Raw genomic sequence first — 13,795 nt, forward strand, 5'->3', positions numbered from 1 at the left:
CCCCTACGTACATCCTTGGTGAAATTTGTATGTCAAGAATGGATATGTCGTAGAGAAATAGTGAGACGTGATTCTCCCGGTCCCTTGTAGAATTGCATTTTTCAAATTATGCACAAGTTGCTTGTAAGCTCAATTTTGAATTTCCAATATCATTATAACCTTGCAATATAAAACGTAATATATGTAATTAATTACAAAAAATACTTGTAGACAAATTAAATTAACAAATATAAACTTCACAACATTTATTTTATTTTTAAAAAATCTGAAGGAACACACTTTATTATTATATTAATATACTAAAGGGCATATCTTTTGGTATTCATAAAATAATTTAATAAATACATTTTATGCATTGTGTAATTATATACTATAGATATATACATGTGTCTTAGGTACAGTAGTGTAATATATTATGAACATAACAAATACAAAAATATAAATTTATTTACATTTATTTAGAGGAAACCAGGGTTGGAAAATGAACCGGTTCTTGTGAAAACGCTCCGGACAAGTCCCTATTTTTAGCATGGGTTCTTGGTGCAAAAGCGGGTCAGAACCGGTTATTTTTCTATCTCTGGAGGAAACATCGGCAAAAAGTGCACTTTTAGCAGAACATGCATAGGAACCGATTCACAATAAATAGCAATACGATGAATTGCACTCTTTTTTTTTTTTTAACAAAATGGGTCTAAACTTCCCTAACCCTAAGCTAACCCGACCCTACACTACTTATACCTACTTCATCTTATTTGAACAATGCCACATTCTGTAACAAAATCACTTGTTCTCCTCAAAGTACACTCTTACCAAACCATCGATTTATACATAAGATCAAATAAATATATATATATATATGTGATTGACACGTGTGGCTTTTACTCTACCGCACAAACTAGTATAGTTACCACCAATTTCATAAATGGCAATTAAATTAAGCTAAGGTTGCCATGTTCTGAAATGCCAAAGTGCCGATAAACCTCCTTCCATCTGACACTTTCGGCAAACGGAGGATAATACTTATTTTTTACTTTCAACTTTTCTTTTAAAATATCATGAAAAATACGTATATTGATATACATGAAAGATAAATTAAACAAAAGTTCTTACATAGCATGCTCCCTTGATTACACATAGCCAATCATATTTTTACATGTGAAATGTCTGAAATTGCTTTGACAATACACTTGGACTTACTTAATGCAGAAAAACCAATGTGTTTCGGAAAATATACGTGAACGCAAATGTTTGTTCTCAAAATGTGGACATGTTCTCATAAATGACGATATATGGTAACCCTAACTGTTACTAAATACTTTTATCGTCTCGTTACGAGAAGAAACTATTTGATTTATGCTGTTTTCACTTAACTTCCACTTCCACTTCAAATATTTTGTTCCAGCAATTAAGCCACTAAATATACTAGTATAAATAATTGAAAAAATAATTAAAGAGTAAAAGTTAGTAGATAAAATAGTATCAAAGTTAAAGATTTACAAGCAGGTCACAAATATGAAACAAGAGAAAATAATGTCATAGTTGAAAACTCATGGCAAACAACATTATACGCACAGATTTCTCAAAATTCGCTTATTTCCTCTGTCTCTTTCAGTGTTAAATTCAGGCCTATCTCAAGGAAATAAGTCCCTCTAACCTACCAAATTTTATTAATAACAGTGCAGCACATCTGTGCTTCTGAAGCACTTCTCTCGTGATTTTTAAAACACTTCGAAACATGGTTCATTGAAATTTGTGTTCAAATCAAAATTAAACAAAGACACGTATTTATGAATTGATCTGCAGTTCTTCAACAAATGGTAACTACACGATATTTTACTAAATTATCATGTCTCTTTGTTCAAGGAAGTAACACACTCAAATAATGAAATATATTTTGACATTCTTCGTAGTATTTGTACCATGTTGATTATAATTGTTTACAAACTTACTCTTTCCTGTTGCTTTTTCAACAGAAAGTCTGTGATTTTATATTGACGTTACAACAAACAGAAATATTAATTCATTGTTTGGTACTCCACTTGTTTACATTTATTTTAACTCTCATTTCAACACGCTAATTACGTACATGATCAAAGATAATTGATTTTCTTATTTCCTCCCATATACAATCACTTAAACTTTGATGAAACGCAGTCAATTGTTCATTGAATAGTCATTTTGTTACGTACCAGTTTATATCCATATTGTAAATCTGTACACTATTGGTGAGCAAGCGAATACAATACATTAGGAAACTACTTATTCCAAGAAACGTGATGTTAAAATATTTTGTCTAGCATCCCCTTATTCTTAATCTGCGCAATAACACTTCTAAACTTGTATTGTCATCAGCCATTGTTTTTCTCTCTACTTGTCAAGAACGCTCTCATTCATTCAGTGTATTTCCCTAGTTCAGCAAAAGTGGCATGTTTACTTGGTAACAAAACTCAGCTCATATATCATCTCTTACAATATTACATTGTGTCAAAGTGATCAATTGACGAGCTTCTTTTTCTTGGAGATAGTGCATCACTCAGTTTCCCTCTAGTGACAGTGTCTTCTCAGAACGTAAACATGAGCTTCTCATAACTGCCTGAATAGTTGCGGTTTTAACATATTTCCCTTGTTAAACTACTTGGACTACTCAACAGAGTACTTCCTGAAGCATGAGTTGAACATTTCTCTACTCTTAAGCGGGTCTTGAGCGCCAGATGCTGTACGCAATTTCATTAGTTATTCAGCAAAATCGCTAGCAGCCAATGGAACCAAGACCCTCATGAAAACGAACCAGTAGTATAATACGGTTTAACATTCTAGTATTAAAAAGAGAAAATGGGCACTTGGCACAAGTTTCACGTCACTTTGGAAAGGCAGTCAACAAAATGGAAGACCTTTGATGACATTTTAAGGATCTAATGGTAAGCTTAACACAAATTTATGTAACTATAGAGCGATTTTGGCACCCAAAATATGTACGGTACCTATATTTATGTCTATATTTATATCTATAGTAACTAAACTTAGTGTGGAAGAGCACCTAATAGAAAGATTAGAATTTAAGAAGGGCCACAGAGGACGCTTGGTTGAGCTGCTAGGTAAACATCAATGTCATCAATGCACCATTTCCTACCTGGCACCTGCTAATAATAAGCAAAGTTCTCGCAAATGATTACCTTCACTAACGTGTGTACATGGAGAAATATAAGGAAGATTAGGATGCTTAGATACAAATAATATGGTTTTCTTATTGAGGAGTAAGTACCTTTTCAGTTCTCCAGTATGTGTGTTCATCTTGTTGAAGCTATACAATTTCGCCTGAAAATCGTACATAAAAATATCTTTTCATTATTAAATTTTAAAGGGTATTAATTATTTATTTTTTTTTTTTTTTTTGTATAAAAATTTCGAAAATTTTCAATTTTTTAAAGTTCACTACTTGCATGAAAATGAATGAAGAACACGAGTGCCCTTTAGACATTATTCGGTGCTTTGTTAAAATTTTAGGGGAAAAGCGCATCATTGAATCATTTCAACAAACAAATGTTTAAACTTCCATAAACGAGATTTTTTTGTCCTGAACTTATTTAAATACCATGTAAAAAAAAGTGCATTGATTATAATTTTACTTTAATAAGTATCGATAACCTTTTAAATCAACTTTAAAAAAAATAATTAGCTTTGTTTCTTATCAAAAAGGAATTTATGAATTGCGTAGATTAATGTAGAAGATTCAAACCAAAAGAAAAGTATGAGCACACCAATCAACTTTTTACTAATAATACTTATTTCTAAAATTCATGATTACTTAAGTAAGATTTCATTTCTATTTCAATATTAAATCAGAAAATAATAATTGACTTTTAATTTGTTTACTTAAGGTCTGCTTTCAGCACCGAAACTTTTATAGGATCGAAAGTCCAACGTGAGATCTAAATCAGTAACCTTCTAATTGAAAAATAAACCGCATCAAAGGTAGAAATGCAGAAAATTTAGACAGACGACGGAAAATAGCTCTCTGTACAAAGGTTCTAAGTTACTAAAGAGGAACCAGCAAGAGAAGATCTCTGACAGCTCGCAGCGGCGTTGTCACTACTCAGTTATCAAGGGTTTTTCGGTGTATCGATGTCAGTGTTGCCAATTTGGGGGAAAAGTCGCTAAATCTCGGAAATTCGACCTCTACGATAGTGACAAAAAATATTTTTTCCGATTGGCGATTTTTAAATGATTATTTAGCTACGTACTTACAAATTTAGCGACTTTTTGCTGCAAACAACCTGTTAATATGTAGAAAAACATTATTAGTTCAAAACAGTTTTTGTTCTTTCTTTTTGTTTGTTTTAATCAGCGCAAGTGATAAAGGATTTGGGAATACAGCGTACTCACTCCGCCGCAATCCTGCATTGTTATCTGTTACTCTTGTCCCCTAACGGAGAACAATTACAAACTTGATGTCCTTTAATTCGCAGAGCTTCCGTTGAGAAACACAAATAATACAGCATTACCGATAGCAACGATATTAGCTATAGATGCGTGAATAAAGGCGAAGTGGGTGTTTCTTATATTTGTCCTTTGGGATCGTTTAATTATTCTGCACTTTTTTTTTAAAAAAAATGCATAACGTAAGTACTGTAGTGTTAATTATTTCGGAACTATTTTGACTCCAAAATATGAACAAAAGTACCCGAAACAATGTGAAATGATCCCTGAATTCAAGGATTGGTTGTACCCTGTTGACAAAGATGTGAGTAGAACATATTGTTTATTTTACATTTACAACTTTTAAACAATGCTTATAGACAACGGATTTCACGAATAACTTTTTTAAGCGGCTTTTCACCCCAAATTGGAGTCATTTCACCTCTCGTATAGCGACCTTTTGTGTCAACATTTTGGCATCACTGATCGATGTAATTGCAGTTTTCTTAATGGTATAATACAGAGTGGACGTAGTTGGTAATATTAGCACCAAACTAGAGGTTGCATTTTTCCTCCGCAGGTGGTAAGAAATTTCAGAGACCAATTTCAGATGACTCCTCTATAGCAGTAATTAAATAAGCAGTGTTGAGTTTCTTCAGACAAATTAGGTTACAAATTTCGTAATTATATCACAGAGCGGCATTAATCTTATTCTAACAGTAAATAAATAATTAACAAACAAATTTCTAGGTACTTCTTTTTACAAACTCCTCAATTGATCTCTATTGTAATAGTTATTTACATACATAAGCGATTTTCTTCAACAGCTAAACAGCTTTGTTCAAGAGGTATATGTATTATTTCTATATATTTGCTCCAAGAGTTCAAATACTTGTATATAGAATTCATTTAGGTTCAACAGGGTTTCGCACTGATCCCATAAATAGAACAACTCCAGTCTTGGTATCTTGAATGAAAAAAAGGAAAGGACGATTTACTGAAAAGGTAATTGCTTGGTCACCTATAATCCTCGTCTCTCCCACTTCCACTAAAATATAAAAATGAAAGAACATTAAAAAAATTTTAAGGCAATCTAATCAAAGTTTGAAAATAAATAAATTTAATGAAAGTATAGCGCAACAGAATGGTTCAAGAACTTTAGATTAAATTAAATTTAAGAACACTCTAATAGATAGAGCTTGCTGCCATCTATTAGAATGTTTTCTCCCACATAGTCATGGGCCCGAGTTTGGTGAGATCATAATATTTATACAGGAGTCTGATCCAATTGGAAAGCTACTGTAATTATGAGGTTAGCTCCAGGCTTGAAAGTAGGAAAGGAAGCCGGTGTGTCAAACAAGTGTCACTCAATTTAATGTTCGTTATCTTATTGGACATAAGCTTTGGGACGCAGACATGGTAAGGTTAGTTCAAAGGGGTGCTATTAACCAATAGATGGAAGCACTGTCACGTCCTCTGTCCAACAATGCAGAGAATACGGACTCCAATTTTAAGAATAAAGGATTCAGGATATCGCTTTCCAAGTTCACTTTGGATTAGAATCCCTGAATATAATTATGGCGATTTATAGTATTTTGGATTACACGGCGTTTCTTAAAGAGAGGGTTATCAAAGTAAACTTGTAAAGAAGTGTGCAGTTACATATTAACATATCTGTATGTACACTCATGTCCAAAATGATTGTCGCATATCTATAACTGTCTTCTTCTAAGAATATAATTTGATAATGATGTTGCAGGGTACTTTTAATACTGATCGGGAAATATATATTTGCGGTAAATTTCATAGGAAAAGAATTATAAATACGAAAATCATAATGAGTAAAATAAAATGTTGCTAAATGGACAAGAAAGTTTTGTTTTCGTTTTATTGTTCTTATTTACTGCTCTTTTGACATGAAATTTGCTACATACATGTCTTTACCGACTATACACATACTAACATTATAAGAAATACCGGACGAATTCGTTATCAAATTATATTCGTAGAACAACATATTTATAGACGTGCCACAATAATTTTGGACATGAGTGTACATCGGCGATCATCAAGATTAGGTCAACAGCGTGATTAATTAATTATATAGGATTCGAACACCAACCCTTATTTTATTCAGTTCGGCATGACATCAGCTCGAACTCGAAATCCTCTTTGTAGTTGGATTCCATCTTTAGCATCACTTGTCGACTCTATATATTCCTTTCAGCCATCTAGTACATATCAGAAATCTACACATTTACACTATTTAAAAATTCTATCAACAAAAGAAACTAAGCTTTAACGTCAGAACTTAAGCTCCTTATTTGCATTTTATGAAAGTAATTTTACTAGTTGGATTTACAGATAACCTCATGTACATAAACATATCACATATAGAGACGAACAGTTATCACATTACACGGTGAGGTAAAGAAGTTCATGAGACCCGAAGCTTCTTACTCAGACATATTTATCACGTTATTCATTTCACACATGTGTCCATTATGTGCCTTATGTACCTCCGAGAGAGAAATTACATAGATGGCAAGTGATAGTCATAGTCTATGCCCGCCCCTAGGCATATGCCTGACATTTACCTGGGGAACGTGCATACTATGTTTCCCATGCCGTAAGCGTCAATGAACCACAAAATTACTCCCCCAAAATATGTTAAATCGCCTATATTTGTAATGTGTTTACATTAAGGTGAGTCTAAACAACACTTTAAACAAGTAAAAAAAAATGTAGCCCAGAGTGGGCGCGAATCACCAACCTTTAGATTACTATCCGCCACGACTTGGTCACGAAGCCAATGAAGAGAACGTTCCTTGTAGAGGGATAAATTGTTGAGGTCTTTTGAATTTAGTTAATCAGAGTGCTTCTTTAACCGCGTATATTCGACGATAACCGTTTGGGATCAGATAAAATTTGTTCGCCATGTAGTTGTGAAGAGAGAAATGATTGATCATGAGTGGGAAGAATGGTGTGTCGCTGTCTATTTTCAACTGCATCTTTAACTTGATAATTTAGCCAATAATGAAAAAATAAAAAATAAAATGAATTTTGGAATTCTTGCTTCATGTGTTTGTTTGTCAACTAATTCATATAGGACTTCCGAATAGAAACATCAAAACAATTTAATGAGCGTGTCTATAACGACAACTCCCAGTCACGACCCCTCCTCACTTTTATGAGAAAGAGGAAAAGAAAGAGTGAGAAAGAAAAGAAGGTAGGAGAAAGGAGGGAAAGAGAAATAATAAAAGGAGAAAGGAAGAAGGAACTAGGGATAAAGGATTGCTGGACAATTATAGAAACCTATGGTAAAGAAACCTGAATAGTTATTAAAAGGTGATTCATATTCGAATATTATTATTCGAGGATCAATTCTAAAGTGATCTCGAAGAGACACGTTCCCTCATACTATCCCGACCTGGATCCAGGCAACTGCACAAATGGGAGTTGTCCTAACCCAGCCCAGGTGACGAGAAGTTTTAATTTAATTGTTTGTCTATTATTTCGAAATGTTAAATAACCTGTATCCAGTATTTGAATTTTTATAATGGAGATCGAACATACATTTGAATTAGCCAAGAAAAAATCTAAAGTAATGTATATATTCTTCACAAATAGAAGTTTTGAGATTTCTGAAAAGACCATCGATATTCAGGCTCATCCTATTATTTTTGACTTTCTCCCAGCGCCGATTTATACTACTTTAGAATTGGTTATATTTCATGACCTCCGTCATACGCTAATACATATAACATGCTATTACACACTTATTATGAACACTATCATAGTAAATCAATATTAAATGCTATCACTTAAAAGTAAATTTATCATTCATTCACACACACTCACATATATACAGGACAGCGTATCGACATGGGTGAAAATAGTTTAAAGAAACCATCTAACTACAATTGGCGAACATTTATTACATCAATTAGGAAATTAAACACAGAATTGTATAAACATGCAATAATATATATATATATATATATATATATATATATATATATATATATATATATATATATATATATATATATATATATATATATATAACTTTTGGGAAATATAAGTTCGTGAATATAATTACAATCTACAATATGAAGAGTGAAGGAAAAAACTTGAGGTGATGGTTAGAAATGAGTCTTTATCTCATATATGAAAATTTTTAAAGTAATTATACGAGTCCTCTCTCGTAGTTCTAGACAAGCTATAATAGCATACTTATTAAGCATCCTTTCTGGTGTCCATGCATTTCACTTTATTGCATTTCTTATACACACATAATATACATAAGATTACGTTTACTAATCGTCATTAACACATATTCTGTTCGTCGAAGTATCTACCGAATACATTTCTCCCATTTCTGGGATTAAGAGATCAAAGTCTTGTCACTGATATCACGGTGACTAATGCTACTTATTCTGTCATTGGCTTACTATCCCATTCACTATCGATCTCACAGGTAATATCACTTATACTACTAAGCACACACATTTATCGTTAGATTTGCACTATCTATCTATCTATATATATACATATCGATATCACATAATTACTGTAAAAGTAGCGGCATTTTAATTTCGCAGAGATCAGGCCCCTTAACTACATCTTTTGAAGATATCATATAGATATGAAAAGGAATATAAAACAAGAGTACAACCAGTGTTAGATATTTATTCGCAAAGAACTATATATATATTTTTTCGATCTTACAAGGGAACCTTCCGAAAATGATAGTTGCAGTGAAAGATATAGCCTATGCCAATTGAAAGAGCTGTAATAGAGATGAGCATTCCCAAAAAATTAGCTGCCCATAGCAATAGGTTCAAGAAATATAAGGGGTGGAAGTTTGGGAAACAGCAAGGTTAGACAAGGGGAAAAAGTGCAAATTCCGCAAAAAAGGGGGGCACAGCAAAATACAATGCTGACAGGTGATGTATAGAAAGAGACTTGCCACAATAGGGAACAAATGGAGGCCACCAGTTGGGTTAACAGTGTTGCCAACTGCAATGAAAAGTGCATGTTCTGCAAAGAGCCCTATATGAAGTGAGTACAATATTCAGTATCAACCTGTCATGTAGAACATAAGATATGACGTGTATAATCAGTGGTACAATCTAACAAAAGGGAATAGAAAAAACAGAAGTACGAAAAATACGGAAAAGACGGAGTTGGCCATAATGCGCCACATTTGATCACGAGCTGTGCATATTAGAATGAACAAAACAAGAAGCACTGACTATGCAGGAAACCGACGTACCTAGAGTCGAAAAGAAAAACGAGTTCCAAAGTTGGCAGCACTGACCATGAACATCCAGACAAGTCTAATATAGTTAGGCCACTCGCTTCACAAAAAGAAAATTCCGGCAACAGGCATCACTCGGAATGCATCAATGGTAGAGTGATTGAGGCTATGCCAAGTCGGGGAACATGAAATGGTTGGGTTGAGCCAACAACCTATAATAGAAGTAAACATTATGTCATGGTTGGGTCGTATGTGGGAATATACAGGGTGTCCCACCAAACTTTGTGACCTGAAAGATTTGCGAAACGAACAAAAATGTGACGGGTTCAGTTGTGCAGGAATGTACCAATGTCAGGGCGTGATAAAAGTCTGTGAGAAGCAAGTGCCCCCAGGATCCCCATCATAGGGCCCCAGGAGCCAACTTCAAACTTTCAAATGGCAACAGGGACCGAGTGGTACTTCTCTCGATAGATCATGGAATGTGCAACAACACATATAGGAAACATTTGCTATATGAAGCATGTTTTTCAAAATGGCCGCCAAAAATATATGTTGTGTCTTAACATGGCATCGAACATTGTGATCTCAAATTGCTGCGAAGCGAAAAGAGATGTTGCAAATCCAATTGCACAGGAATGTACTCATGTCGAGGGTCAAGAAAACTTTGTAAGAAGCAAGTCCCCAGGGTCCCCATCATAAGGCTCGAGGGGTCAACCGCAACATTTCAAATAGGAACAGGGGGCGGATGATATTTCTCTGGATAGATACAACATCGCCTATAAGAAACATTTGCCATATGAAGCACGGGTTTCAAAATGGCCGCCAAAAATGCACGTTGTTCTTGTCACCGAGCAGATATTTTTGGCGGCCATTTTGAAATCCCATATAGTAAATATTTCTGATATGCGTTGTTGCATATTCCATGATTTATCGAAAGAAATGTAACTCGACCGATGGTGCTATTTGAAATTTTGAAGTTGGCCCCTGGGACCCTATGATGGGGGACTTGGGGGCACTTGCGTCTCACAGAAGTTTGTCGCCCACTGACATGGGTACATTCCTGCACAACTGGATGTGTCACATTTTTTTCGCTTTGAAACTATTTCAGTCGCAGAGTTAGGTTGGATACTCTGGATATATCATATAGGCGGTGATAGTACTGCAGACAGCAACACACAGCAGATCAAGCCTTTGATTATGTTTGCTTTCTACACATGTGGATACGTGACAAAAAGACCACCAAAGGTTCCGACACCTCTAGAGTACTGTTTCGAGACATTCACAGGCGATCATTGTACCATGTGTGAAGGATTGACAGTATTCCGCTGTGCTCACTGCAAATGTATCTTCTGTTTGGACCATTGTCTCATCGAACAATTGCACGTACAATGTGGACGTGCATGTACAAATGATGCGAAGGCTAATGCCTCTTGCCGGAATTTTCTTTTTGTGAAGCGAGTGGCCTAACTATATGAGAATTGTCTGGATTTTCATGGCCAGTGCTGCCAACTTTGGAACTCGTTTTTCTTTTCGACTCTAGGTACGTCGGTTTCCTGCATAGTTGGTGCTTTCTTGTTTTGTTCATTCTAATATCCACAGCTCGTGATCAAATGTGGTGCATTATGGCCAACTTCGTCTTTTCCGTATTTATCGTACTTCTGTTTTTTCTATTCTCTTTTGTTAGATTGTACCACTGATTATACACGTCATATCTTATGTTCTACATGACACTGAATATTGCACTCACTTCATATAATGCTCTTTGCAAAACATGCACTTTTCATTGCAGTTGGCAACACTGTTAACCCAACTGGTGGCCTTTATTTATTCCCTATTGTGGCAAGTCTCTTTCTATACATCACTTGTCAGCATTGTATTTTGCCGTGCCCCCCCCCCCTTTTTTTTTTTTTTTGCGGAATTTGCACTTTTTCCCCTTGTCCAACCTTGCTGTTTCCCGAACTTCCACCCCTTATATTTCTTGAACCTATTGCTATGGGCAGCTAATTTTTTGGGAATGCTCATCTCTATTACAGCTCTTTCAATTGGTATAGGCTATATCTTTCACTGCAACTTGTAACATGCAGGGTTCGATTCTCGTTTGTCCCTGTTCGGCAAAGCCATTCTTGTAACACGATTGGATCGTGTTGGGTTCGGTTCCAGTTCGGGGCAGCCGTTCTTATGGTCTGCAGAGTCTAATTCTTGTTCGAGCTAACCACTTTTGTGACTGGTAGAGTCTGATCCTTACCTGATTCCATTCGGGATAACCAAATCTTATAACCTTGCTGGAAACAGCTCCCTTTCAAAACAGCTTACCTGTGGTGGATTTTAGCCACTGGCATGAAAGAGGCATTCGTAACTAAAATGATAATACTACAATAGAGAGTGCGCAAACCTCCAAGTTGGATCGCGAACCAAAATACTGTTTCATGGAGGTTGCAACTAAGAGCGCCCACCGTCCTTGCCGCGCCTGCTGGCGATAGCGGAATGAGTACAAGTTACTAGACGAAAACATCCACCATTTTTGGGTAGTGATTGTGCAGAAATGCTGTAAAGGTAATTGTACATAAAGAAATTGATTGTATGTAAATTTTATTCAGTTAACACAGGTTATGTATAGTACTTACGTTAATGACATTACAACATTTTGTTAGTGATTTTTACTTAACATGTACCAAAATACCATGAGCCCAAAACTTTATAAATGTGTAATTTATGCGAAGAAATTATTATATATTTTTAATTTTATTCTTCCTTTCTTTAAGGAAAATGACGCACTACGAATGCCGGCCAAATTTTATATTACGCAATGCACTAGTGTTAAACACACGCCATTTCGGTATCACACTTAACCACACTATAAATTGATGGATTTGGGGGGGGGGATCATGTAGTTATTCTTACGAAGAAGATTTCTCCATGCTTCTTGTTGCTCGTTGGCCAGTCATTATTTAGCTTCCGTGGAAGTTATTACCTTTCAATTCCAAGTTGAATTCACCCTTTAACCTGTGTAGGTTCCTTGATCATGCCTCGTTGCTTACATGATTTCACATATTAAACGTTGTCTTGGTATACGAACATAGATTTTGCATGAATTTGATATTTATATACCTGCGCAGATTTAGCTCATTCTTTTCATTATCAAACTTATTAAATCTTGAAGGATTGTGAGGAAAAACTTTGATATTCTTCTCGAGCGTCACTGTAGTAGAACCTATCAACCGCCATAACCACTTAGAGTACCTTTCGCGGCTTTTTGCCTCAGCGTCAGTATGTTTACGCTGAGCATGCCAGAAAAGATTTTATAAATATTCATAATAAATATCCTTCATCAGAAATACAAATATCAAAGGGCGTTAAATAAGTTCACCATTAAAACAAAATAATTAAAGTGTTAAAAACAGTAAAAGTATTTTACGATGGCATTTGAATTCAAGGGACTATTTTTTAGATTGTCATCACCACTTTGCACCTCCTTTGTTCGGTGCACAGGAAGCACGAGTCATCACTCACAGGGTTGCCAACTTTTACAAAGATAAAACCAAAACATAGTTTGCGTCGACGAACAGTACATGAAGCCTCATTCCAATTCAGCCAACAGTAACTGGGAAATTTTAAAATGGAATGGGAGTGAGGGGGGCTACACACTCACAAATGGCGTGCGACACGGACGATGATCTTCTTTGAAGATTATCAGAACCCTGGGATCTTAGGTTTCCTCTTCTTAGAGTTATTTTTCCGGTTATTATTCCTCTTCTTTCTTCCATTATTAACATTTGATCCATTATCGTTCATTAACACTTTACACAAACGTAGATGGGCTTTTTATTTTATGGGCTATATACTTTAAATGGGCTCTTCTTTTGTATGCGTAAATATAAGATTACATTTCTTTTCATAATACAATATTTCAATATAAGTTGAATAATATTGATTATCTATTATATTTTCATTTTATATTATATCCTATTCATATTCTATTTATTAACATCAAACCAATATATTTCTTACATTATTACTTAAATCATAAAATTTTCAATTTTTTTTTTTGTAAGTATCTGACTCGTGTTTTTACATCTTACACTAAATATTCTTATCGTACTAAACACATGAAATTTT

The 13,795-nt window shown here is 34.8% G+C and overlaps 1 protein-coding gene across 1 annotated transcript in view; it reads right to left on the reverse strand.

The window, feature by feature from the left end:
* Positions 1 to 333: 333 nt before the first annotated feature.
* Positions 334 to 13,795, reverse strand: part of LOC145672532 (serpin B3-like) — a 156,764-nt gene continuing 143,302 nt past the window's right edge. The window contains exon 8 of the mRNA XM_081741692.1: positions 334 to 5,464. Coding sequence (XP_081597818.1) covers positions 5,322 to 5,464 — 143 coding nt within the window. The 3' untranslated portion in view covers positions 334 to 5,321. The remainder of the gene's footprint in view (positions 5,465 to 13,795) is intronic.

Source organism: Thermobia domestica, chromosome 16 (assembly GCF_964235325.1).
Source record: "Thermobia domestica chromosome 16, izTheDome1.hap1.1, whole genome shotgun sequence".
In the NCBI taxonomy this organism is placed as follows: domain Eukaryota; kingdom Metazoa; phylum Arthropoda; class Insecta; order Zygentoma; family Lepismatidae; genus Thermobia; species Thermobia domestica.